The sequence below is a fragment of the Paraphaeosphaeria sporulosa genome (genome assembly GCF_001642045.1).
Source record: "Paraphaeosphaeria sporulosa strain AP3s5-JAC2a unplaced genomic scaffold CC84scaffold_13, whole genome shotgun sequence".
In the NCBI taxonomy this organism is placed as follows: Eukaryota; Fungi; Ascomycota; class Dothideomycetes; order Pleosporales; family Didymosphaeriaceae; genus Paraphaeosphaeria; species Paraphaeosphaeria sporulosa.
In genome coordinates this window covers 208,207-232,271 of record NW_017253372.1, presented here as the reverse complement: position 1 = coordinate 232,271, position 24,065 = coordinate 208,207, and the positions used below count along the sequence as shown (strand labels likewise).

The 24,065-nt window shown below is 53.5% G+C and overlaps 9 protein-coding genes across 9 annotated transcripts; 2 read left to right on the top strand and 7 right to left on the bottom strand.

The window, feature by feature from the left end:
* Positions 1–1,206: 1,206 nt before the first annotated feature.
* Positions 1,207–4,265, bottom strand: CC84DRAFT_1129779 (uncharacterized protein). The gene is made up of 3 exons (XM_018175841.1): positions 3,714–4,265; positions 3,335–3,664; positions 1,207–3,274 (listed from the first exon to the last, which is right to left on the bottom strand). Exons 1-3 carry the CDS (start codon positions 3,906–3,908, stop codon positions 1,676–1,678), a joined length of 2,124 nt encoding a protein of 707 aa, XP_018030316.1. The 5' UTR covers positions 3,909–4,265; the 3' UTR covers positions 1,207–1,675.
* Positions 4,266–5,998: 1,733 nt separating this feature from the next.
* Positions 5,999–7,439, bottom strand: CC84DRAFT_1155898 (uncharacterized protein; the record flags this gene model as incomplete). The annotated part of the gene is made up of 4 exons (XM_018176955.1): positions 5,999–6,272; positions 6,326–6,653; positions 6,703–6,868; positions 6,940–7,439. 4 exons carry the CDS (start codon positions 7,437–7,439, stop codon positions 6,160–6,162), a joined length of 1,107 nt encoding a protein of 368 aa, XP_018030315.1. The 3' UTR covers positions 5,999–6,159.
* Positions 7,440–7,760: 321 nt separating this feature from the next.
* On the bottom strand, positions 7,761–10,014 carry CC84DRAFT_1168855 (tannase-domain-containing protein). The gene has a single exon (XM_018179502.1). The coding sequence runs from the start codon at positions 9,850–9,852 to the stop codon at positions 8,116–8,118; it is 1,737 nt and encodes a 578-aa protein (XP_018030314.1). The 5' UTR covers positions 9,853–10,014; the 3' UTR covers positions 7,761–8,115.
* Positions 10,015–10,305: 291 nt separating this feature from the next.
* Positions 10,306–11,724, bottom strand: CC84DRAFT_1155894 (cytochrome P450; the record flags this gene model as incomplete). The annotated part of the gene is made up of 2 exons (XM_018176954.1): positions 10,306–11,364; positions 11,429–11,724. The coding sequence occupies 2 exons, from the start codon at positions 11,722–11,724 to the stop codon at positions 10,449–10,451; spliced, it is 1,212 nt and encodes a 403-aa protein (XP_018030313.1). The 3' UTR covers positions 10,306–10,448.
* Positions 11,725–13,520: 1,796 nt separating this feature from the next.
* Positions 13,521–15,621, bottom strand: CC84DRAFT_1231272 (cytochrome P450; the record flags this gene model as incomplete). The annotated part of the gene is made up of 5 exons (XM_018183720.1): positions 13,521–13,851; positions 13,996–14,257; positions 14,407–14,938; positions 14,996–15,353; positions 15,422–15,621. 5 exons carry the CDS (start codon positions 15,619–15,621, stop codon positions 13,659–13,661), a joined length of 1,545 nt encoding a protein of 514 aa, XP_018030312.1. The 3' UTR covers positions 13,521–13,658.
* Positions 15,622–15,953: 332 nt separating this feature from the next.
* Positions 15,954–17,367, bottom strand: CC84DRAFT_1102851 (FAD/NAD(P)-binding domain-containing protein; the record flags this gene model as incomplete). The annotated part of the gene is made up of 4 exons (XM_018174985.1): positions 15,954–16,332; positions 16,380–16,699; positions 16,746–17,300; positions 17,350–17,367. 4 exons carry the CDS (start codon positions 17,365–17,367, stop codon positions 15,954–15,956), a joined length of 1,272 nt encoding a protein of 423 aa, XP_018030311.1.
* On the bottom strand, positions 17,310–18,166 carry CC84DRAFT_350235 (uncharacterized protein). Its single transcript, XM_018185870.1, has one exon. It carries the CDS (start codon positions 17,998–18,000, stop codon positions 17,491–17,493), a length of 510 nt encoding a protein of 169 aa, XP_018030310.1. The 5' UTR covers positions 18,001–18,166; the 3' UTR covers positions 17,310–17,490.
* A 1,375-nt stretch (positions 18,167–19,541) lies between these two features.
* Positions 19,542–22,154, top strand: CC84DRAFT_1103360 (DUF1212-domain-containing protein; the record flags this gene model as incomplete). The annotated part of the gene is made up of 1 exon (XM_018175009.1): positions 19,542–22,154. The coding sequence occupies one exon, from the start codon at positions 19,542–19,544 to the stop codon at positions 22,152–22,154; it is 2,613 nt and encodes an 870-aa protein (XP_018030309.1).
* A 1,235-nt stretch (positions 22,155–23,389) lies between these two features.
* Positions 23,390–24,064, top strand: CC84DRAFT_1222281 (uncharacterized protein; the record flags this gene model as incomplete). The annotated part of the gene is made up of 1 exon (XM_018183349.1): positions 23,390–24,064. One exon carries the CDS (start codon positions 23,390–23,392, stop codon positions 24,062–24,064), a length of 675 nt encoding a protein of 224 aa, XP_018030308.1.
* Position 24,065: the final 1 nt, after the last annotated feature.

Sequence of the window (24,065 nt, the reverse complement as noted above, 5' to 3'; positions counted from 1 at the left end):
CGGCCACAATTACTCTATATCTGTTCCTTTCTTCGGTCGAGGCATTTAGCTGCCCTGAGGAGAAGATACTGGGGTGAAGTCGAACGGGGAGTGTGTTATTGCATCGAATTCTTGTGTTGGAAAGCCAGATTGGAAGCAAAGGTTGGTAGAATATCACGTTGGATTATGGACGTCGCTAACACTATCAGGAAGAAAGGGCTGCTGCAAGTCGACAGCACCATGATCTAGCTGTCCTCCTAACGACTTGGTATGCTTAAGGTTATTGGGCATAGCTTGGCCCGGTTCTTCAATATTGAAGGGAGGGCTAGTTTACGTTTGATGTTTTGTATAATGGCAGTACGCTGACGAGGACTTGATTCTCTTGGCGGTGATATTGACACCGGCTGTAGGATCCCATTTGATGGCGTGATGGTATCTGTTCAGTGCACACGGGATGTGGTGGTTTCTGTTCTGTACTAGGGTTGTGATGGTTTCTGTACTGTTCTCAATATTTCTCTTCTGATGCCCTGGGCATTGCGTAGTCATCTCCATCCATAGCAGGATGCTGTGGAGTTCAGTTCAACGACAAGTCAAAAGATCAAGATGCCTAATTTGTCATGTCCACCTCGTGCCGTCTCACAACTTCTTCACACTCCAAAGAGCGTGCCTCCGCCTTGGCTTACCATACGGCGGGACTCGGGCTTTCCACACGATCTACAAATCCTTCCCGCCAGACGCTCGCTCCTACCCCAAGTTCAAGGCATCCATCCGTAAGCGCCCGCTTTACTAAGCGCTGCATAAGGCGAACCTCGAACGCTCACGACGTTCACACGCCGGGTACAACCCCGCATCTTAGCTCAGATGATCCTTCATTTGTTCAAGGGGTACTTTATCGCGTTACGCAAAGAAGCTCGTGTGCCATTGTAGAGTGAAATTTCTCTACCGAGCCTCTACGAGTAACGTGCGCTCGTGAGACTGGACACCCTGTGATCGGCTACAAATCTTCCTGTCTGACACAGCCTCGAGGGTGGGTCTGAACCGCGGCCTAAAAAGAGCCGCAGCCGCCCGCCGCCCGCCGCCCGCCGCCCGCCGCCAGCCGCCACACCTTATTGTAGCACAAGGATCCTACGCCATTGGCAGATGCATGGGCAAGCGAAGGGAAGGGGCGCAGCGAGTGCAATGTGGAGATATGGTATGCGGCGAGGCGGATTCATGGCATGTGCGTCTGACGTGTGTACGCAAGTCAATCATTCTATTCGCAGGGTGCGCAATCGTGTCTAATGCGGATGGGAAAACTGGACATCGTGAAATATAGACAAACTGAAAAGAGAGTGGGTATCGTTTGACGAAGAAAAGGACTGTGCTGATGCGGCATCTACTGGAGCAGGACAAAGCCATTCGATGTAGCAAGAAAAGCGTAAAAGGTGTGAATACAACACGCCGAAGCGAGATCGAAAATCGAAAGACAAAGAATCCTGAAGGAAGTATGACCGTCCCACTCAATGCATACCAATAGCCATAAATCGTTTATACCCATGCATCTTCCCGAACGATGGCGAACGCCATATGTGATGCGTTCCAACATAAAGAAATTAGAAATTGTAGACAACGGATAAGAATACAGCTGGTGGCCTCGTGCACACGCAGCAAGAAAGAATTGCGTACATGTTACAGTCGAACAAAGGAAATGGAAACTCTAGGAGAATCTTTGTACCACGATACGGGGGCTGTTGCGTACATCCTGCACCATGGGCATTATTGGAGCTTGGTCCCACCCATGAGGAGATTTCGGTGTCTCAACGCTCCTGTTGCCGTTTTCCTCGCGCCACAGCGACCGTGGTGTTGAAGGAGTCATAGGGCTGATGGGCGACATCTGATCAGGTCGCGAGGAGTTTTGTGGCGTGAGGATGCGCTTGTTGCGCTGACGTTGCGGACTCGTGGGTGGTATCGGTGGAGGGGGAGGAGCCTCGTAAGCGTAAGGATTCGATTGAGGAAAGGCTGGAGGGTGCGTTGTAGGTGGCGTTCTGATGTAGTAGGAAGGAACTGACTGCGGCGATGAGAACGTTGAGTTGTGTGCCGTGGAAGATGGTCTGACGTAGTACGAGGGGACTGAAGTATCTGTGCTTGTGGTATCGTGCCTGACTGGTATTGCTACGGGCATCGGCGCTGGAACTGCTTCAGATGTGGTCATCACGATGGGCCCCGTCCGGAGTGGGTCATCGTAGGCCACTCTTTCAAGGCTGGAAGATGGTCGCGGAGGAAACATCAGGCGTGGCGTACGCGATACTGGCAGAGGGGCGTTTGGTGACAGCCCTCGAGTTTCAGGTATCTGACCGACTGGCATATGGCGCATTGGTGATGCATCATCTGCACACGATCGTTCGACAGTTGGTGATGTGGTAGTCAACGGTGGACGTGCACGCTGTTGCGGCAGCAGTGAATACTGTTGTTGTGTAGGAAAGAGCGAAAATCGGCGGGGTGGTTGTGGCCGACTTGGAGATGGTGTAACATTCTTCTCACGATCCATGGCCGATCGGGATCTCGCCGCGTCCGCTGCAGGCAACGTGGAAGAGCGGACATGAGTAAGAGCTATGGACGATAGTAAGGGGTGTGGAGATGGATATGCGGGCGAAAGAGCATTCGAACTCGCGGTTTGCGGTGAGGTGAGGTCGCTTCCGTGGTGCGTTTCGTTGTGCTCGGGAATGACAAGGCGCAAACCTCTTTCGCTAGGAGTCCGCGATCCACTGGCAGATGTGTCTGGTGGAGTGTCGAACCGCGCCTCCAAAGGACTAACGGGCGCCGGACTCGGAATGCGTGGCGAGGCATCGGAAGTTCTGCCATAGGGTGAATTCGCAAAGGCAGTCGAGTCCGTTGAGTTACCATGCGCTTTCTTGTAACCCCTAGGATACCCGCAGCAACCATACGACTCCTCATCGACGGTGGCATGTTTACTTCTCGCTGTCGACCGTCTGCGTAGGCTCGCATCGGACGTTTCAAAGAAAGCGCGTACATATGGTATGCAAGCCGTCACAATACTCAGACAAGCCTGGACTTGAGTGATTATTAGTGGTACCCATAGGTGGAAGGCTGGGTTGTTGTGCGGCGATATCGGGAAGAGGTACACCAAGCGCGCAAGTGCGACGCCAATGACGAGAATACGAGGTGCAAAGCAAGCGACTACCGCAATCTTCCTCGAAAGTCTGACCTTCAGATATGCTACCAGGTTTATGGATAGCATTACTATAGCGACGTCGCTAGTCATGTCTACAATGCAGTAGACGATCCAGAAGACTCCCTACGCGAAACATTAGCGGTCATGCAAAGGATCGGACCACTCAGTTATGGTTCGACTTACAATATTGTAGCAGTGCAATGTCAATATTTCCCATGGCTTCGGAAGACCACATTGGAAAGCAACGGCAGCAAGTGAGGCCAGTGTCCACGCAAGGATGAAGATGCCAATCGCTAACACAGCCCGTCGCTGCCCTCGCTGATGATGGGACACACTGTAGAAGAAGGAAACGAGACAGAGTTTTGCGAAACCAATTGTGAGGATGTAGAGGAATTCTGATGCATAGTACCCTTTTTGAATCAGATCGGCCTTTCTAACGGTGAGCACGTCGAGTACACCGAGACCGTCAGATGCTAGAATGAGTACTGTGACAGAAAGACCGACGGCAAAGATCTGAGAGATGTCAGCAGAGCTCAAAACCGGAGTTGAGACGTTTGCATACGGTCGCAGTCAACATGAAAAGGTCGTCGATGCCAGCCTTTCTACGGTGAATCGCGAGCTTGATGCATTGTCGAGCGAGGAAAACGAGAACCGATACGACCAAAGTCGCCCAGGTTACGATTGTGACGATGTTGCTTTTGTCTTCGGTCGTTGTCTTGATTGCTCGTTGCTGTAATGATGTTCGAGGTATGTTCATGATGGTGGATGAGGAAAGAACGCCCACCCACCGACCCAACCCCAACCCAAGGAAAGAAGGAAGCAGGAACAAGGAAACAAACACAAAGGAAAAGGGAATGCGGGCTTCAAGGAAGTTGGACCGAATCGGAAGACGGCATATCGAGTGACCCGAACGACGAGGACGAGTTGGGAGCAAGTCGTGTGCTGGAGGACGTAGGATGTTGGGTGAGGGTGGAGTGAGTTGGTGTGGGGGCCTGCGGGAGGAAGAGGTGATCGAACTTGCAACGTCGGAGACCTTGCAACGGGCCTCGTCATATCAAAGCTCGAGTGCGCGCGGAGCGGATGTCATGCCGTAGCCATTTCGGGTTCACAGCGCTCACACATTCCGCGCCGTGGCATAATTATCGTCAGGCTGACCCACAACACGCCTTCGGCACACGATCTGGGCTGTGCGGACGTTCCGGCGAAAACGGGTATCTGGCTTGTAGATTGCCGCAGCGCTCTTGGCACCCCGGCCTCCCATAATAAGCTGCGCGCATGCTGCGCTGGCCACTTCGCGCAGCTCACTGGTTCCTTTTTTCGACATCTCACGCATTGGCTGGAGGTCAGCGTCAAATTTAGGGCTGCGGCGCGCTGACACGCAGGCGAGGGCCAGGGTCTTTGGCACTGGGGCGCAGGCAGGCCTCTTCGTAGTGGAGTCAATCGGCCTGTATGCACGTGTGAACTGATGCATGGGGTCCATGGTACACCGGGCTTGATCTGATGGGCATATCCGTGCGATGGGAGGATGGCCAGTCCTCATCTATCCGTGCAGAACAACTGCTTGTTACTTGCTGGGATCAGAACCACAGCGACTTGCAAAGGACGCGAATCGATGCGCATGTCTCCTTTCATCTCTTGACTGTGCTGCGCCGCCGGGTGCTGCCGCGCTGCCGCACCGATGCGCTCGCCTGAGTATTTTGAGCCTCGTGTACGTTGGTAGCCGCCACCAGCTCACGCCGAGGAATAGCTGTCCCCAGAATACACGCTGCTTACCTCACTCCCATTTTGATCATCTGGAATATGCTCCTAGCTTCCTACGCAGGTCTCGAGATTCCAAAAGGGTTCCGGCGGATGCCATGACGTCAAAGCACACGCGGGCGGGGTGAAATGAAACGCGGCTGGTGCGGAGCACCAAGGGACCCTAGGTATCAGAACAACTCCTTTTGCCGCAATGGTGGCCGTTGCAAAAGTATGTTGGCACGGCGATTGCCTTGCAGGAAGCTACAAGGAACATAGAAAGCTTCCTGCGAGAGGCACGTGGAAGGAGAGAAAACCGCCTGCAGGCCAACTTCCACGGACCCTTGGGATGAAGATGCTGGCTTCTATAGGGCGCGCTACGGATGTGACCACTAGAACTACACGTACGCCCATATAGGCGCTCAGTTGAACAACCTCAATATCGCCCTCGGGCTTGTTCTGGAGGTTCAAGATAAGAGACGCTCGCCGTTATAGAGCTCGGCAGGGCTACAACCGCCAGTGCCGTCTCGGGCAACATGCTGAACGAAGCAGGTCGCAACTAGAAAGCAGCATGTACATCAGCCCCATGGAAAGTGTAGAGGACCCGACCTTCTGTTGATGATGTTGTCGTGGCCTTCAGCGGCTAACCCCGCTTCTTCGGTGACCGACACATCGCCTTTACAACCCCTAACTCTACCTGCTTCTAGAATTCTCACCACAAATGCGAAGATCGTGGCCGCTTTTAATCTCCCTCAGGGTATCTGTTCGGTGTATTTATTTTGCACATACAGGCGAAGCCTCGGCGCCGACGATGACAGCGCGGACTCCGGACCGCTTGCGCGTTCATGCATGCCACACCATACCTTAGCCACTAATCGCATGAAGCATTATTTGCGACCGGTCGCACCTCACAGGGCGGAATTGCTCACAAACTTGTTTGCCAGTAAGCGATCGAGCGAGAGGCGCAGTGGTGACGAAAGGAACTACACCGTAGATCGCCAGGGCACTTGCGAAAACACTCAGCTCGATGCCTCTATATGACTTATGGATTTAATCTGCACGTGACCTCTATCTGGCCCCCTCGTGACAAGGTGCGAATGATGCAGCTGCAAGCCGAACGATGAGTTCGATTAGTCTATCGCTGACACAGACAGCCGGAGATCACTGTCGACTGAGCTCAAGTGTAAGGCCGAACCGCACGAGTTGTGCCAGTTCGGATCAGACGTTTTTCATATTAGATCTTTAGTATGGCTACGGTCTAGACCTCATCGTTACGCCCCCAATGCCTTCTGGAGGTCCATGACCGTGATCAAAATCTGGCTTGCACCCGAGCCCGACCATTCCGCCCCGCCTGCAAACCTGAGCTTTTTCTGATCATTCGGAGCTACACTTCGTTAACTTGACATACTTCGTGCAAGGCTCGAGGTAACCACTCACGAACAGTAACCTCACGCCCAAATGCTCGCCCAGCAGTGGTGCTCAACTCCCACCACTCTCCCTCTCCCAGGTATTGATTGACGAACACGGAGTTCGACTTGGAATCGCTCAGCACTATCGTCCCGTTTGGCCCTCCCAACGGAGTCCAGGTCACCGAGGGCACGCCACTAGGTACGAGGCCAGTATCAACATGGATATCGCGTGTGCGGTCGCTCGCGGCGTTTTGTGGGTTAGAGGTGATCTTGTAGTAGATCGGGTATGTGTAGGTGCTCGCGTTGGCATTACGCAACCCATATTGAAAGGCGATAATGTATTTGTTGTTTGCAATCTAGAGCGATTAATGTTGAGGTTTACTATTCGTGCAACAGCAGTCTTACCTTGGCAATACTGGGAGCTGCAGGCTGATCGGACTGGAATTGCGACGTTACAACGTCGACTGGGCTATCCCAGCTATCGTAGTTCTCGGTAGTCGTTTGTTGGACGATCTTCTGGGCGTGTGTCTTGTCTCCTGCACCAGTGTAGAATACAGTGATCGAGTTGCCACTACGGAAGTGCAGTTAGAAAAATTCAAGAATTGATTTTGCTGGTGCTCTGATATCGGATTCAAAACTCACTTGTGTACGAGATAGGGATTGGCCACTGCAGCGGTCGCATTATTCAGCGGTCCACCGCTGACAATCTCACTCGCAAGGTCCCAGCTTTCGCCCTGGTCACCTGAGGTATAGAGTTCAATAGTCGTGGTCCTGTCATCCACTGCGTTTACCGCTAGGAGAGTGGTTCCCGTGTCGTCTCCGTATGTTCCATTGATGTACAGCAAGTGTGGTTGCAACAATCTTTTCCCAGAGTCTGAAGTTGCTGTCCCAAGTGGATACCACGAGTATCCACTGTTCTTGGAACGGTACACGGCAATCGAGCCTTTCGATGATGGATCGTTCCACGCCGCGAGTACCGTGTTGTTTGGGAGACTTTCGGTACGCGGCGTTGTTACTTGCACGGAGCCATCGGGCTCATACAGGGTCACATTCGCGAAGACATCGATTCCGGTAGGGGTAGGAGCTGGAGGATCCGGCTGGTCTGTAGGGTCTTGAGCCAGCACCTGGCTTAGGACGGCCATACCGGCCAAGACGAGTCGGCGTGGGCGCATCGTGTAAGAGGATCACAGTCTATCTACTGACTTTCAGGAAACATCCACGGGCACTGCTGTATGATATTTGAAGGACTTTCTTCATTGTGAGAAACGAAAGTGACCAGGCACATGATACATGATTGGCAGCATCAATTGCCGTAAATGAAACATAATATTGGTGCTCAAAGTCTCTCAATGACGAGAGATGCTGAAGCTGTGATGTGATTGAGCGTGACGATGGATAAATCTTTTCCGTCTCTGTTGGTGCAAGGTCCGGCAAAAGGAGACCTGGAATTCTCCCCGCGAAAGCATTGACACACGTGTAAGCGAGTATGTCCTTGAACGGTAATTCACCCGCAATGCATCACAAACACTGCCAATACACTATATGTGCATGCTGCCATTGGTTTTCGGAGATTTCTATCGGTATTTTGTCATTTAGGTGCGGGTAAATTTCTTGGCTTCCAGATCTCGGCTCGTACGACGAATAGATGGCGGCTGATATTCCATTCCACACGTTCATCTGGGAACCACCCTGGTCGTGCATCGAATTCTAACAAGACCATGCCCCGCTGGGTAGGAAGTTCGAATACAATGACTTGTACTGGGAGAGGCAAAACACATGCCGGTTGTACTCAGGGTCTTGACTTCAAGCGCACTAGACCTATCCGATCGTAATGCCCATTCCAAGTCCCTCAAGTCTGTCCTTCAGCCCGTCCAATATCTGGCCTGCTCGGCCCGAATCGCTGTTATCCTCCTCTTCAGCCAAGTCATCTTCTGGTCGCTCAGTGCCCCCGTGGCAAGTCCAACTGGACGCTCTCTTCGGGTCAGCTATCCCCATGTATCGAGCGACTCCTGGCCAGGCGCATAGCTCGCGCGTAACTCGATCACCTCGGTAAGTAGTAGTCTCGGCTTCCAACGTCTCCGGCGGTATTCCATTCTCCACCCATTCGATCAGAGCAGCAAGAGGGTCGACGGGGACAGGTCCGGTGCCACCCCCACAATGCTCAACACCGGGCGCTAAGAAAAGGCGGTAGAATTTGTCTACTTCATTCGCGCCGCCCATGAGGAGTTCTACTCGTTTTCGATACTGTACGGTTGATTGGTGGGGAATGACAGGATCATTGACTCCATGCCATGTGAGCAACTTCGATCCCGATGCCTGCAAGCTCGTGAGATCCGGCTTGTCGGCGTCGAGGAGCCATCCAAACTCGGAGTTCCCTTGAGCCCACAATGCCACATAGTCTGCATAACTAAGCCTAGTCGCGTTGAAAGATCTATCTTTGGTTTTAAGGAGAAAATTTTGGATAAAGCCCGTGGATATGGGGAATGGGACCGGCATCCGCAGTCCTTGTTCGGTAGTAGTGGTGCTTGCGAGAATATCAAAACTGGTCCCATGCGTAAGGCCATACCAAAGCGACGTCTTGAGCGGTGTCCGAGGGCCTTGTTTGACTTTTCGCACGATGTTTGCCATTGCTCGCGAGACTTCTACGGGTTTATCCTCGCAATAGAATGTTTGGCCGATCAAGTGTAGGGGGTCGAAGTCGCACAAGTCAGGTTCTGATATAACACCATCGCTGACCCCGTCAATCATATCACAGCTCTCCATGGCTTTCTGACGGAAGTAATTGAACTCGCAGGTCGACATCCACAAGCCTTCTTCCTTCATGACCAACAAAGGCCAGAAATCAGCCATCGCTAGGTGTGTCAGACTGATCGCGGGAGCGTTTGCAAGTATGCCATCCAATAGGTGAGGGTACTGTTGCGCAAGCACATAACCTTGCCTTCCGCCCTGAGAACACCCGTTCCAGTACGAGTACTTCGGCCTTTCCTTGTAGAATTGCTCGGTGATACTTTTGCCGACCACGACTGACTCAGCAAGACTGCGAACCGCGAAGTTGGTCAACAAGTTCCAATCAATAGTACTATCTTCCTTCAGAACCCATGTTGTGTCATCGGTCTCTCCAATCGGGTGACCACCATCCGTAGAAGAAGCTGCGTAGCCTCCCTTGACAGCAGGACCAAGGGCTCCCCCAAGCATTCCAGTTGCCATGCCCACTCCTCCTGTAGCTTGAAAGCGGCCGTTCCAGTCGTCTAATGGAAGCCAGACCTCGACCAAAACGTCATCGTTGGTATTCGCGTGAGTGAGATGTACTTTGACCTGGCAGAAATTGAGACCCTCTGTATCTGGTATGACGTGCTCATCCCCATGGGTGGTGTAGTTGCGCTGAATCTTCGCTTCGATAGACAACTTCGTGACGCCGGCGCCGAGACTTGGTGGGCTGAACGTATCTGTTTCGCACACAGGGACGAACGTAAGCACATCTTCTGGCTCGGCTTCTTCTTTCCCTTTCACTACCCCGAGTGCGGCTAGCCACACAATTGCGGTTTTAAGAAGCATTGCAATGTGATATTGCAGGTGTGTAAAAGTGTGGGGAAAAGATCTCTGCGATCAGTTCTTAAACAAATCGAGTCCGCATCGGTGACCTCAGCGCCTAGACATTATTGATGCTGAGTGCTCTCTGCTGTAACGCGCAACGTTAACTATGTCGCGATTCCACTGGTAGTGCAAGGAGTTGGCGGGCTGGGCGATTTCGACACGTCGTGGTTATTACTTCAGTGGGGCTGAACTAAGCTCGGTCGAGCACCGCTAAACCCGAAATGGTAAAGAGTATCTCAAAGAAACGTGAGAAAGCAAACTTCGAGAGTGGTCATTGGAATTTCCTGTCAAAGTATACATTTCGTCTCCAGGCCGACGAGAATTTCCTCCAAGTCCCCACAAGAACATACCCCGATTTGCCACGAGTTCCAAACTTCAATGCAGAACATTTACAACTGCAGACAAGCCAAATGTCCCCAAAACCAAGAACGCTATGAGATCTATCCGAGGATCTTGCTCAGAACGACAACCGTGTATCAACAAATGTTCAGGTATCTAACTCATGGCCATGCAGCCAGCCGAACGAAAAAGAAGAGAAGAGCGCAAGTCCCAACGCACTACTCCTTCTCAGAAGTATCACCCCAGACGAACTTCCACTCAGTATAAGCGAATTCTGTCTCCGCTCTCCGACATATCTTCACCGGAATATCTTGGTCCGGCTTCGGCATCGCGTTCCACATATCTACGTTCTTCTTGGTAGGCATCTGCCACTGACCGTCGACAGGATGGACGTCGAACTGCAACAATGTCATTGCCACCAAAGACAATACCACGCCCGTGGAGAAGTGTCGTCCAGGGCACATGGTTGTTCCAGCACCGAAAGGTCGGTATGCGGTAGTATTGGACAGGTTCCTCCGACCCGCAGGCGTAAAGAAGCGCTTGTGATCGAACTCTGAAGCGCCCGGACCCCATGTGTTAGTGTCGTGGTGTACTGTAGTACCGGATATCATCAGGATTGCTCCCTTCTTAAGGAAGTATTCTGATGCCAGGGTGGTGTCGTGCTGTACTTTCTTGATGTTGATGACGGTGCTATGGTACCGGAGCGTCTCGTGCCACATTGCCATCATTGTAGGACATTGTGTCCTTATGTTGCTAAGGTCTACTACTTTAGCTTTTCCAGATGGCGTATCGGCTTCCTTGACGACAAGGTTGAGAAGCTCCTCACGACAGTCTCGAAGCGCATCGGGGTCGGAAGCAATGTGGAACATGAGCCAGAAGGCACTGATGGCTCCGCTGCTAAGCATAGCAAGTGATGTGGCCATCTCCAACTTAGCTGCTTCCGAAGACGGCAGGCCGTGGTTCGCGTTGGTGTTGAACATCTCGGGGATCATGGCGAAGGCCTGCGTATGGCCACCCGTTTCGAAGTAGTTCTGGAACGCCTTGATGACGCGGGCGCGTGCTTTGAGAGCTTTGCGCGCCGTGAGCCATGGAACGGGGCTGTACAACAGATGGCTAATGCCAGGTACGAATTCTCTGCGGAGTTTGTTAGCATATATATCGGGATCGGGTGCTGTTTCGAAAGATTGGGGATACTTACAGCCAGCTTGCCTCAATGACAGGATCGTCGTAGGGGTTTTCAGCACCATAGATTGCACCCGTGAGCGCCTGGCAGAGCTGGTGTCGCAGCATCTCGTACAGGCCAACTTGTTCCTGGCCAACGAAGCTGCAACGGATACCTACGGTGAGCTTCTCGATTGCCGTACGCGTTGCGGCGTGTAGGTCTGAACCAGCGGCTAAGTATTTATGTACGCTCCTGGTGAAGCCGTTGCCATGAGCCCCGTACGCTTTCGTGAGCGTGTCCTTGGACATTCGGCTCAAACCACTGAACAGCATACCGAAGTCGAGCAGTGTCGGCACAAATGTACCAAGATTGCTCTTATTCTGCACGACCTGAATCAGTTGTGGCGAGTTTATGACGTATATCCTCTGGAAGGGCATCCGCAGGGTGTGGATTGGAAGGCCATGTCGCCTCCTATTTCAATTTTAGTGGCTTGCTCGTGGCATCTGAGCGAGACAAGGGCTTACCTTAAGCTGACGAGATAGTTGACCTTGTGTCGTGCAATACCAATGGCTGGGTCCAAGAAGGGTATGGTCGTTGGTATAAGTCGAGGCTCTGACTTACTCTGTGTAGCGTGTAGGACGGCGTACAGCGTGCCATATATGATGGCCACAGCAACAAATACGATCGCTAATGTCGAGGGCATTTTGAAGGGTGGTGTGAGTGGTTTGTGTGGAGAGAAGCTTGTGAGGGCGGTGTAGCACGTAGAAATGGCGTAGGTGCAAATAAAGACGCTGGTGCCCGTGTGCGTCGCCAACCTTCACGATAGCCCTCGGGATAGGAGTGACGTCAGCCTCACCAAGGTTGAGTGCGGCGTGTTTTGAGCAACAGCTTCGTTAGGATGAAACGGGGCAAAATAGTTATGGGGCTGAGTTGATCTTGCGGCAAAGTCGAAGTAAGATACTGCCCTGATGCGAAGCCGTTGGCAGAGCTACTGCCATGTGAGCCGCCACAAAGTTCACCACAGGTTGATTTATACTGTGGTGGTGAAAGTGTGGATACTCTACAAGCTCACAATGCTCTGAAGCCACAAGGCCAAAGTGGTCGGCGAACATAATTCCATCTCAGCTGCATTATCCGGGCCCTGTCCTAGCCCCGGCGGTCCTGATTTGGGTTCGTTCTACAGAATTTCTAGTACACCATGTCATCTCCGACTCGAGAATACCATTTACTACCAGCACGCTCGCCTGTCTTTGTTTTCTCGGAAGCCGCAGAGTCCGTGTTACTTGTTCCGAGGGTCATATCAACCAGTATACGCGGCCAAGTTTCACGTCCCAAGATGCTCCGCTTCTGAAGCTTCCAGTCATGTGAGTTGGCTCTTGCGGTCACACTTCACTATCCAAACCAGGGCTGTCACACCGAAAGAGGAAGCGAGGCTGAAAGGCGTTCGTTAAACATAGACGCCAGCGGTAGGAACGACAGCCGTGATCCAGCAGACGCCATCTTCGCCCTGTGTACTTCGGCGAAGTGCCATTGCGGATCCTGCTCGCAGCAGAGAAGACTATCGATTCTGCCCCCGTGACCAGCGCTCTCCTATGTATACCTTCGAAGTAGCTTTTGAGCCAGGTACGGTCCGGAGTGCCGGCGGCCGAATTAGACGCAGACAAAACAAAGAAAGAGCCGAGCTTGAGCGTGCGCACTGCTCACAATTCGCTTAAGAGCCCGTATCGGGAGGAAGATACATGGTGTACATGGACCCTTTGTTTTCCGGTGCCTTGGAGCTGGAGACCTGTATGCACTTGGCTGGCACGCAAACGGCCAGCGGCGCGTGTCAGTCTCAATATCGACCAGCCTGAACGTGATAATTGCACGGGCAAGCCGAGCTTCCAGGCGATCGGATACGATTGTGGTGGTACCAACCCAGCAATATGACGAGGGTGATCATGTCGGGGAATATTGATCTTACCTCGAACGATGGTGACTGCCGCCGCATCTCAACGCCACTGCTCGATCTGATCTCGGCCCGCGCCTCATCGCAGCCTCACCGGGGTTACCCATGCTACCCCTGCGGACGATCATGATGCGCAGTTCTGTGACGCACGGCCACTTGGGTCTCAGATGTAAAAAGCAACCATGACGAAGACCTGCATTTTCAAGATAGTCTCAGGGCAGACACTCAAAGGATGCGCAGGCGCGTTCCACGCTCCGCCGAAGAAGCAATTCACCCAATAACACAGCAATGGACGCCTCACGCACTCGTATCGATAAATCAATAGGTAACCCCCACTGCTTCCCCACCGCATCGCTCAAGTAGCCTCCTATGCGCTTCGCTCCGCGCCGTGATCTTGACATCGAATGGGGCCCAGCGATGCTCCGCCACATTCATATTCAACGTATCGATCTCCTTTCCTGCGACCTGCTCAAAATTGAAGCAGTACAGCAGTCGGGCTGCCGCGATCCAACTAATGATGGAGGAGCTAGTCAGCGACTATTTCAAATCTACAACATGGGAAGACAGAAAAACAACGTGGCGAAAGAGAAACTAGCCAAGACATGCGGGGACATCCCAAACTGTCATGGTCGCATAAGAAAAGTGGAAGACGTACACGTTCGAGTCTCCGACATGGTAGCCGGTGCACACTCTCCTCCCCGCACCGAAACTCCAATGGCCGGCTAGCGGATCTTCAACTTTACCTGGATCGATGGATTGGATACTTGGGTCTAGCCACCTCTCCGGCCAGAATCGCAATGGGTCGGGATATTCATCCGGGTTAAGCGCAATGTGCCAGGCGTTCCATGTGAAGACCGTGCCCGCAGGAAAGTGGTAGTCCTCGTAGATATCGTCATTGATGAGCGTATGGAACATGCCTAGAACTGGTATCAGCTGCCATAAATCCTACAAACTTTACATCACGTCGGATTCCGGAACCAGGGGAGGCAACAGGGAGGTGCCCGTGGGTGTCCGTGACTCGACCGAATAATTTCACGGCCGTGAATGAACTCGCGAGGACACGTACCTATCTCAGCAAACGGTCTCCACCGAAATCCTTCTTTCACCACAGCGCTCAGATACGGCAGCTGGCCACGATCATTGAACTCAGGTAACCGCGCCGCAACGCCGCACACCCTGTCCAACGCCGCCTGCGCCTCTTTCACCCACCTCCTGTCAGTCGCAGCAGCAGCAACAATCTGACTTAGCGTCATCCTGCTCGTATCACTGCCGGCCTCCATCAGACTCCCCAGCGCAAACAGTCTCTGCGTCTCGCCCAGCTTCTCGCTCTCAGGATCGTCTAAGAACTTACTCGCAAAACACGGCGGACATGTCCCCCTCTCCATCCTCTCCTTTAAATCACCAACCTCAGCACCATATACATTCAGCAGTCTCTCGAACGCATCCTCGCCCCTCCTTGTCCACCACTTCAATGCCTTGGGCAAGCGATCAAGGAAGTAAAACGTATCCACCAGATTCGCGCCCGGCTGCAACGCCGCGATAAACTCCTGACTCGTGTCGAATAGCTTATCCACATTACTCTTCTCGACCACCCCAGACTTGCCCTCCCTCGTCTTCTTCTCCTCCCCCCCTTCCATTCCCTCCTCCCCGCCAACCCTCTTCCCAAACACCACACTCATAACCACCCCGTTCGCAAACCGCTGATTCGCCTTCCACCACATCTCCGGATGCCTCAGCACATCCAGCACCAACTGCCTACTCTCGACCTCCTGAAACGGCGCAAACGTCCCGCCATTCTTCGCGTTGAGGATGCTATGCATGATCTTGCGGGTGGCACGCCACTGTGCGCCATACGGCTGCAGCACCACCCTGCAGTCGCCCGACATGAGTGTCGATGCATAAGGGAAGCGGGGTCGGGAGGAGTAGATGGCTGAGCGCTTCTCGAGGAGGTCGGAGACGGCGCGGGGCGTGTTGAGGAAGACCCAGGGGGTGTTGGCGATGTGCAGGGTGAACCTAACATGTCGACATTAGACTGTGGGTGCGGGGGTGGAAGGGCTTGGGCAGGAGGGCGGAGGGTGTACATTTCACCGTATTTCTGGGCCATTTGTTGGGCCCAGGGGCCTTGGTGGTATGGCGGCATCTGGAACATGTTGCCGAAGAAGGGGATGCCTCTCGGGCCTGGTGGGAGCTTGTATTTGCGGTGCCATTGGATGTTGCTCCATATTTTTGTGAGGAGGAGTAGTGAGAGTGCTACGAGAGCAGTTGGTAGGATTGCTGGCATGCTGATGTCCTCGCGAGGCCGCCGCCGGTGAGTAAAGTCAAACTACAAGACGGTCTATTAGGATGAACAGGATGCGGCTCATTTCTCATGGTCTCAAGGTCTCAAGGTCTCATATGCAATGCCATGTCCCAACTCCGTAGCGTGCACGGTATGGAGAAGTCTAGTGTCGAAACGGTAAAGTTTGGCTAGCACAGTATACTACTCCAAATGTGGGGTATCCTGTTTGGGCACGTAGTGGCGCAGGACTCAGAGTGGGGCAATAGTTACATGCTTCAAATATGTACATGGATGGTATCAACATTTCCACACTCTCACCGAAGCTCTACGGCTGCTCAGGCGGCGGCCTGTACGGCAGGTGCACCATTAGTGACGTTCGCATCCATACCCGCCTTCTGCTTGCTCTTGAAGTATTGCGTGAAGTCGTGCCGCACCGCGTGGACAGCTTCAGCAACCGACTTGCCCCACACGGGATCTTTGTCCGCGCGTTCACAGAATTTGAAGAACTCTTCCTTCTCCTTCTCGCATGCGGGATCCCATAAACGGTGGAAGTTTGCACGTGACATTGGGTCGATCATCTCCCGCCAGATCTTAATGCGGATCTCACTGTATTTGTCCAGAATCGACTCGTCAAGTTCGTCCTGATGGATGCCCATGAAGCAATCGTACAGGGAGCCGACGTCCGCAAAGCCTCCGGTCAGGCCAAGGCCACCACTGTTGGGATTAGCATCTGTGGCGTCTAATGTGGTAGTGAGGCTTACAAGGGATTGCATAGATGAGCTGCGTCTGCGACCAATAGTATCTTGCCCACTCGAAAGCTTGGGGCGCATCTCTGCTGCAACTTATACGGGCTCATGCTGACCAGCTTGTATTCGTGTGGCTTAGGATGACCTGGGAGGATCTTTTCATAACGCAGTGGTTGACGCTTCACGAGTTCTTCGCGCGAGAGGCTGGCGTCGTCGCCGTACGTAACTCGCCATATGCCGTCCTTGGTGATCTTGGCAGCCATGTACCAGTCGGTCGGATGCACGATAAAATTTGAGTCCCAGTACCCAAATCTCTCGTCGAAGGGCAAGTAGACCTAGAATGTCAGCCTTGGCTCGAGCACTGCGCAATCGATTACTGACATTTGTGGCCACAATCTGCTGAGGCAGTGTTTCGCCAGGATACTCCTTTCCGAACAAAGCCGTCCGTACACCGCTTGATGCGCCATCTGCACCTACGAGGTAGTCCCCAGTAATCTCCTTTCGCTCGCCATCTGCGGTTTCCACAACAGCAGTGGCGCCATTCTCATCCTGCTTCACGCCCACCACTTTGTGTCCCCACAGTATCTCGGTATTAGGGTAGCTCTTAAAGTGCTTCACAATGAGGGGGCCCAGCTGGTCTAGCGGGAGCACGCGCATAGCAAGTTCGGTGTCCTCGGGTTCGCGGCCCATGCCCGCAAGGAACGTGGTGTCGTCCAATCGCCAGCATACGCCCCTGGGCGAAAGCCCCTTCTCCCGCACCTCTTCGAGTATACCGGCGCGCTTGAAGTCGAACATGGCGGATGGAGCATAGTGGGCGGCGCGCGGGTTCTTGTCGATCTCTGTGTTGGCGTCGAGAATGGTGACCTTGATGGATAGGTTTCTCGCGAGCATTGTGCCCAGGAGCAGCCCCGAAGGACCACAGCCTACAACAACGACCTGGAACTGTCAGTCATGTCGCTAGCCGGTTCGGGGCAGCGAGGCGTACGTGGTTGATCTTGGGCATGGCTTCTGTGTGTCTCTGGTGTGGTTAGTGCTGTCTCGTCAGTCTGTTGATCAATATCGCCATCTTTTATGACAAGATGAATGTGCATCGCAAGGTGGGGCAAAGGTACGCCCGACCATCGCTCTACTCCATGGGCCGACTTCCCCTCATCAATCGTGGGGTAGAGGCGTGCCCCACATACACCAGCTTGGAGAGATGCGTGCCAAGAGTCCTACCACGTGACGCGCACGTGACGAAGCTGTACTGTCGGCGCGTCCGTTCTAGATGCACGAGGACGAGGAGAAACGTTGGACTCGAGCGGGGACAGACGGCACTGCAGACCGAAGTGACGACAGGCTCAACTTCACAAGCTGTGCCCACGCAGTGGATCCAGGACACTGTAGTGACGTCGCTGAGGAGTGCGATGCGTGTACGGGTCCACTTTCCGCGCTCAGCCGAGCGAGCGTGCGTGCTTGGGGCGTCGGGGCGTCGACTTGGACAATTCGACCGTGTGCTGAGTGGCGATGAGCAGCTGTGCGTGCGGTAGACTGAGGGTGCAGGTGCAGGCTGCGGTTGGTGCGATAACGCGCACCCGCGCGCGATGAGGCTCAAAATGTTGAGACAGGCTACTTCTAAATCGGGCGCAACACACATGGTCGGCGGTCGTCAGCGGTGAGGCACAGCTGTCGAGTCGCGCGCCGTCGCCTGCATTCCAGTGCATGCGAAGACGCGGAGCTCGAGGCAATGCGAGCGTGCAGCATCCCGTGCGTGTTCGGCTGGCGGCAGCACTGGCGTGCTGGGCCAAGCCTTCCAGCTTTTTCTACGTCTTGCCTCGCTCCGGATCCGCGTTGCACTCTCCTGGCTGCGAGCTTGCTTGTGCCAACTGCCTGCCTCGCAGCCCAACCATGACCTGACGGTCCCGCTACACTCCTCGCAATGACTGTCAGTCGGCCTCGGCTCCAGGCATGAGTTTCAGGAGAAGTTCTCGACCGCCCAAGCGACTGCTCCACCACGCTGCTATCACGGAGATCCCACGTCGTGCGCGGGATTCTGCGACTATTGGATGGGCGTACGCGCAGTGCGGCTTCGCGGGCCCATATATACCCACTGATTGCTCTCGTGCATTCTCGAACCGTCGCACCGTCGCTCGCTCGGATCCTGGCAATAGATAGACGTTCCACTTTTCCAACGCGACCCAAGCACGCTCATCGCCAGCGCCGTCCACCTGATGCAGCAAGAGACGTTGCAGCTCAATCCCATGCTTTCGATCCGAATGCCACTATTGGTAACCTTGCCTGGTGGATGTTGGGCCAAAAGCCTTCCTGCACTCACGTGCGTCCTCGTCGTGAAGGTCGAGGTACCACAGCTGGACAACGCGAAACCAAAAACACCATGCTTCCAAGAATAACAGGTCGCGCCGGCAGCTAACAGCCACTCCCGTAGCCGTGCAGATTAACCAACACGAGCCATGGACGGCCGTTCCATAGTTTTGGCGTTCGGCGCGCTTCTCCTAGTTCACCGAGCCCTACGCTTCTGGCCGCTTTGATCAATCTGTTCGGCAAGGAAGAAAAATTGAACCCTGGGCCGCCACAAGGGTCTGAAGGGGCGTCGTCTTCCTCTCGGCGATCCTGCATCTTCCCTGCCTGCATTAGCCTTATCCTTGTGTCGTGAGCAGCTTTCGGATACTGACTCTCGTCATAGCCAAGCGGCCATACTTACAAGATCGAATTTTGTTAGCTTTCCGCCACTTCTCTACCGCATCCCAACTCCTGCATCCCATCCGCTACCTCTTTGAGCTGACTACGGTTCCGCTTATCCACGACCAAGAAAACATCGTTGAAACCTTCTCACGACATTACTACCCACCAACGCCAAACAGGCATTCGGCCACCCTCCTCGCTCTAATTTCTTATCATTCGAGACGGACCCGCTGCCTTCCGCTTCCGCGCATAGCGGCTTCCGCTGCACTGTGTATCTATCGTCAAGTGCGTTCTTTTGCCCGGTCTAGTCTCTCCGTTAGATACGATCGCTGTCACCACGTGCGTCGGAAAAGAATCGTGGAGTCAACCCAACGGATCCTTTGGGTCAACCGCTTAGCGTGGGGCCAAGCTGCCTGCTTTTCCTAGGGAAATATCAGGATGGACGCCCACGATGAGTATTCCTTTCCCTCTTCCCATCACTACCGAGAGGGCTCAATGTCTACCCCTGGTGGCAAGAAGCGAGTTGGCTTCACCCAAGGCACGACCACCTCTCCACCGTCCCCACCCAACGAAGGTAGCCCATCTGGAGGACACAACACACCCCTGCAAACCCTACAAAGGGCTGATGTATCCCACGAAGAGTTGGCGGAGTCTGTCCGTGAGGCGCTCGCACCGTTGTACGATGAGCCACTTGAGAATATCCAGAAACCCCGGCCCGCAATTCGGAAAGCCCCAAGGACGCCCCCTCAATTCCATCTTGGCCAAGAGCTGGAGGAGTTCGACGAGGAGAAGAAAAGATCAGGTCTCGAGGCCCAGAAACGTGCTACGAAGCTCTCGAAGAGCGTGGGGACCTACTCCGCGCCGCTATCGAGGCGCAATTCTACCGACTCGCTTCCACAGATCCACATTGAGGATGACCGGCTCCGGGTCCCCCACTCTGCAATCGATTCTGGTGCAACCACTGACAATGAAGATGATGAGCCTGAGCCTGAACATATGAGGCAGGCCCGACAACTGTTTAGGCAACATACCATACGACAGACCCCTGCCGCCGACCCGGTAGAACTTTACCATGTGCCCCTCGCCATCGACGGTACAGTCACGCCCACCCACGAATTGGAGATTGAAGATGAGCATGTACCACGACCCACAAAATTCCGAACGGGCGTATTGGGAACTCTACTAAGAGCCTCTCACGCAGGCCAGTCTGACCTATCAATGCCTCGGAGCAAAACAACAGGCCACGGACGGAACTCTAGCATCGGTACTCTCAGTGGAGCATCTACTGCCGCCAACTCCCCAAACTCGTCGCCTCCGGCGTCTGGCACGTCAACACCTCGATTTAGCAAGCCTTGGCTAAGAAGTCACAACCACTCTAACCACTCTGTCTCATCAATCTCTCGCCTGATTGAATCTTCGTCTATGCTTGCTACTCCCGGACAAAGAGATATGAGCCAGGAGATGGACACTCAGTACAAGAAGTTGCGTCCTGGAATGGGAAAGCGGCAAGGCTCTGACCAGTCGATAACAACCAAGGCCAAACGCAAAGCGCGCAAGGAGCAGGAGTACAAGATCAAGATTCACCTGGCTGGCACTCTTGCTCGTCAGAACTACCTGCGCAAGCTTTGCAGGGCTTTGATGATGTACGGTGCACCCACCCATCGTCTTGAAGAATACATGAACATGTCAGCTCGGGTATTGGAGATTGAGGCCCAGTTCTTGTATATGCCCGGATGCATGATCATGGCATTCGACGACAGTTCTACTCATACCAGTGAAGTCAAGCTCGTCCGCACCGCCCAAGGAGTTGATCTAGGCAAGCTCCGCGATGTGCACGAAATCTACAAGGATGTTGTACATGATCGCATGGGAGTCGAAGAAGCTATGCCACGACTGGATGCCATTGTCAACCGCAAAGCAAAGTTCAACGCCTGGCTCCGAGTGCCTGTTTATGGATTAGCGTCGGCAGCCGTAGGTCCCTTCGCTTTCCAGGCCCGCCCCATCGATCTACCTTTCTGTTTCCTTCTCGGTTGTCTCATCGGGTGGCTTCAATTGGTTGTGACACCAGGGAACGAGCTAATTAGCAATGTTTTCGAGATCGGGGCCGCAGTCATCACAAGCTTCATTGCGCGAGCTCTTGGCTCGATACCTGGAAGTGACGGCCACCCGCTTTTCTGCTTCTCCGCTATGTCGCAGTCTTCGATCGCTCTGATTCTGCCCGGCTTCACCGTGCTATCTGCGTCGCTCGAGCTTCAAAGCAAACACCTTGTCGCTGGTTCGGTCCGAATGGTCTACGCTATCATCTACTCGCTGTTCTTGGGTTTCGGCATAACTATCGGTACTGTTCTCTTTGGGCTCATGTACAAAGACGCAACGTCCCAAACGCAATGTCGCGACCCGATGTCGAGTCACTGGTACTACTTTTTCGTCATCGCGTTCTCCATTTGTCTCATGGTTATCAATCAGGCAAAGTTGAAGCAGATGCCCTCGATGATGGTCATCTCCCTCATTGGCTATGTTGTCAACTTTCACTCATCGTCGTACTTCAAGAGCAACGCTCAGATCAGCAATACGCTCGGAGCGTTGGCAATTGGAATAGCAGCGAACCTTCAGGCACGGTTCGGTCGCCACGTCGAGAACTGGAGCATCGATTTCTGGGAGAGCAGACTGCGTCCGCACTATTCGCGCCTCCGGAAGCGTTGGATGCGATCCCGACACGGCGCGCACTATAGGGAGGAAAGCTACAAACTACACTCGCACTCGCAATCCAGCTCCATGTCCGATTTCGTGCCGCGTGTGCGCAAAATAGGATATGGCCTCGCTGCAGCCACGATGCTACCCGCCATTTTCGTCCAAGTGCCGTCCGGTCTGTCGGTCCAGGGCTCGCTCGTCTCTGGCATCAGCTCTGCCGACCAGATTGTGCGAAACACGACCGGCAACGCTACAACCGTGACGGCGTACGATTCGAGCGGTAGTCTAAACAGTGTGGCTCTTAATGTGGGTTTCAGCGTCATTCAGATCGCTATTGGCATCACCGTGGGGTTGTTCCTCGCCGCGCTCTTGGTGTACCCGCTTGGAAAGAGGAGGAGTGGATTGTTCAGTTTTTAGATGGATGGGATTGCATGCATTAGATATGGAGTTGGGGGCATGTCGGTGCCACTTTCCAAAGTCTGGCTTTAGGGTTGGTTGACGTGTTTTGAGCGTGCATTTTGTTTGCATTTGGAGCGTTGTAGCGATTGATAATTATTCACTCTTGTTTTTGTTTTACTAGCTTTAGAGACGTTGCTGTGCAGGTCCACTACCTAATACATAATTCGCTGTTCGCTCTACTATTCTCCTAAGCAACATATTTACGGTTTAGCTGATATACTTTCAGACTCAGGTTGGCTACTAAGCTCCGCGAGCAAATACGCTTCGCACTACATACTCCATCAGTCGAACCCGTATTATCTTATCAGCGCCCCATAGGGCCCTTCATGTGCGCTGAGAACAAGAGGTTGTTAGCTCAGTGGTTCGTTGCGATACAATGCGAGACATAAGCCCGGCACGGGACCGTTTGCGGGCGGTCTCGCTTAGGACTCAGACCGTAATGGAGGAAGGCGAGGGGTGGATACGGGGATACGGTGTCGGGACCGATGCGGTGGACGGCGATGTCTGGGATGCACGTATGGTTCTTAGGTCGTTTGCACAATTGAGACATCCGAATATCCTGTCTCCCGGCTTGTTGCTACGAACGCTTCTGGCTATACCTTCACGTGTAGGGTCTTCAGCCATCGAAGGAAAGGGTGCTAGGGAAATTGCCATCGACCTTTGTTCGAACGTCGCCCGCATGGCGAGGCTGGTCTGTTCGAGGCCGTCGCCTCTTAACAAACGCTTCAGGACCTTGGCATAACGTTACAGAACTGAGTCCAACCTTGGAATAGAATTATCAGCACTTTTCCGCGATCATACTCAGGCCAATTTTACTCAGAACCTGGGCTTACTAAAGTATGAGCCAGATTGATAACTCACAAAATCTGACTGTCTGTACGTGTTCAGCAAGACGAACATGGCGTGTGTTGTGGCCAGCACGAAGATGGTGAACAAATAATGTATGGTCCCTTCGCCAGAGACAGTTTCCACTCTTCGGTGTGACGCCTTGTTCATTTGTGCGATATGTAGTCACAACTGCAATCGCACTATGTAAATTTGACGTGGCAAACAATTACGCAAACTGCTATCATCCAGATAAATATTCTTACCATATCCTCTTACAGCAAATCAAGAGAACGCAGCCCTTAACCGCAAAGTGCAAAAAGAGAACAACATCTTGGGCAATTTGCAGAAAAAACCCAACTGCCAACATGAGCTACCCCAACACACGCGGTCCATTCGGCTGGACTACCGCCACGGACTCTTCATCGTCGGAAGATAAGCGTCGTAATCGGTTTAACCGACTAGCTCTCGCGAGTGAACCCTCAAATAGTCATGCTGAAGCTCTGCCATGCGGTCGAGTGGAGGCTTTCTATATGCAACCTCCCTCACGCAGCTGGCCGGTGAGCCCTCCTCGGTGCGCGGCTGAGATGCCACGCGTCAACCCCAACTATGAAGACCATCGTGATGTGTCTCCCCTAGGCTCACCGATTGTCACTCACATGCAATACCGCCAGCATCAATCGTCTGGACACGGTGTAGGTAAGAATGATCTTCCGTTCCGCGCTGGTGTAACTGACGCGACGAGTCGCGCCATCAGCGCACCAACGACGCCCAGAAGGACGTACACCCGACCCGATGAGCTCCAGTTTCCAGAGTCGCCAGCTTCCGAGGTTCCCGGCTCCCATGAGCGCCACGTTGTGGACCTTCTCAATCGAGGCGCAAACGTTGTGCGTGCAGCAGTGGCATTCGAACAGCCTGTGCTGCGTCGGCAGAATGCTCTGCGTAAGCCCTCAGTGTCGGTGCAGAGTCCGCGCTTGCGATTCGCTCAAGAGGTCAATACCAAAGAGGCTCGTCTCGGCCTTGTGAGAACTGGGCAACAGTAAA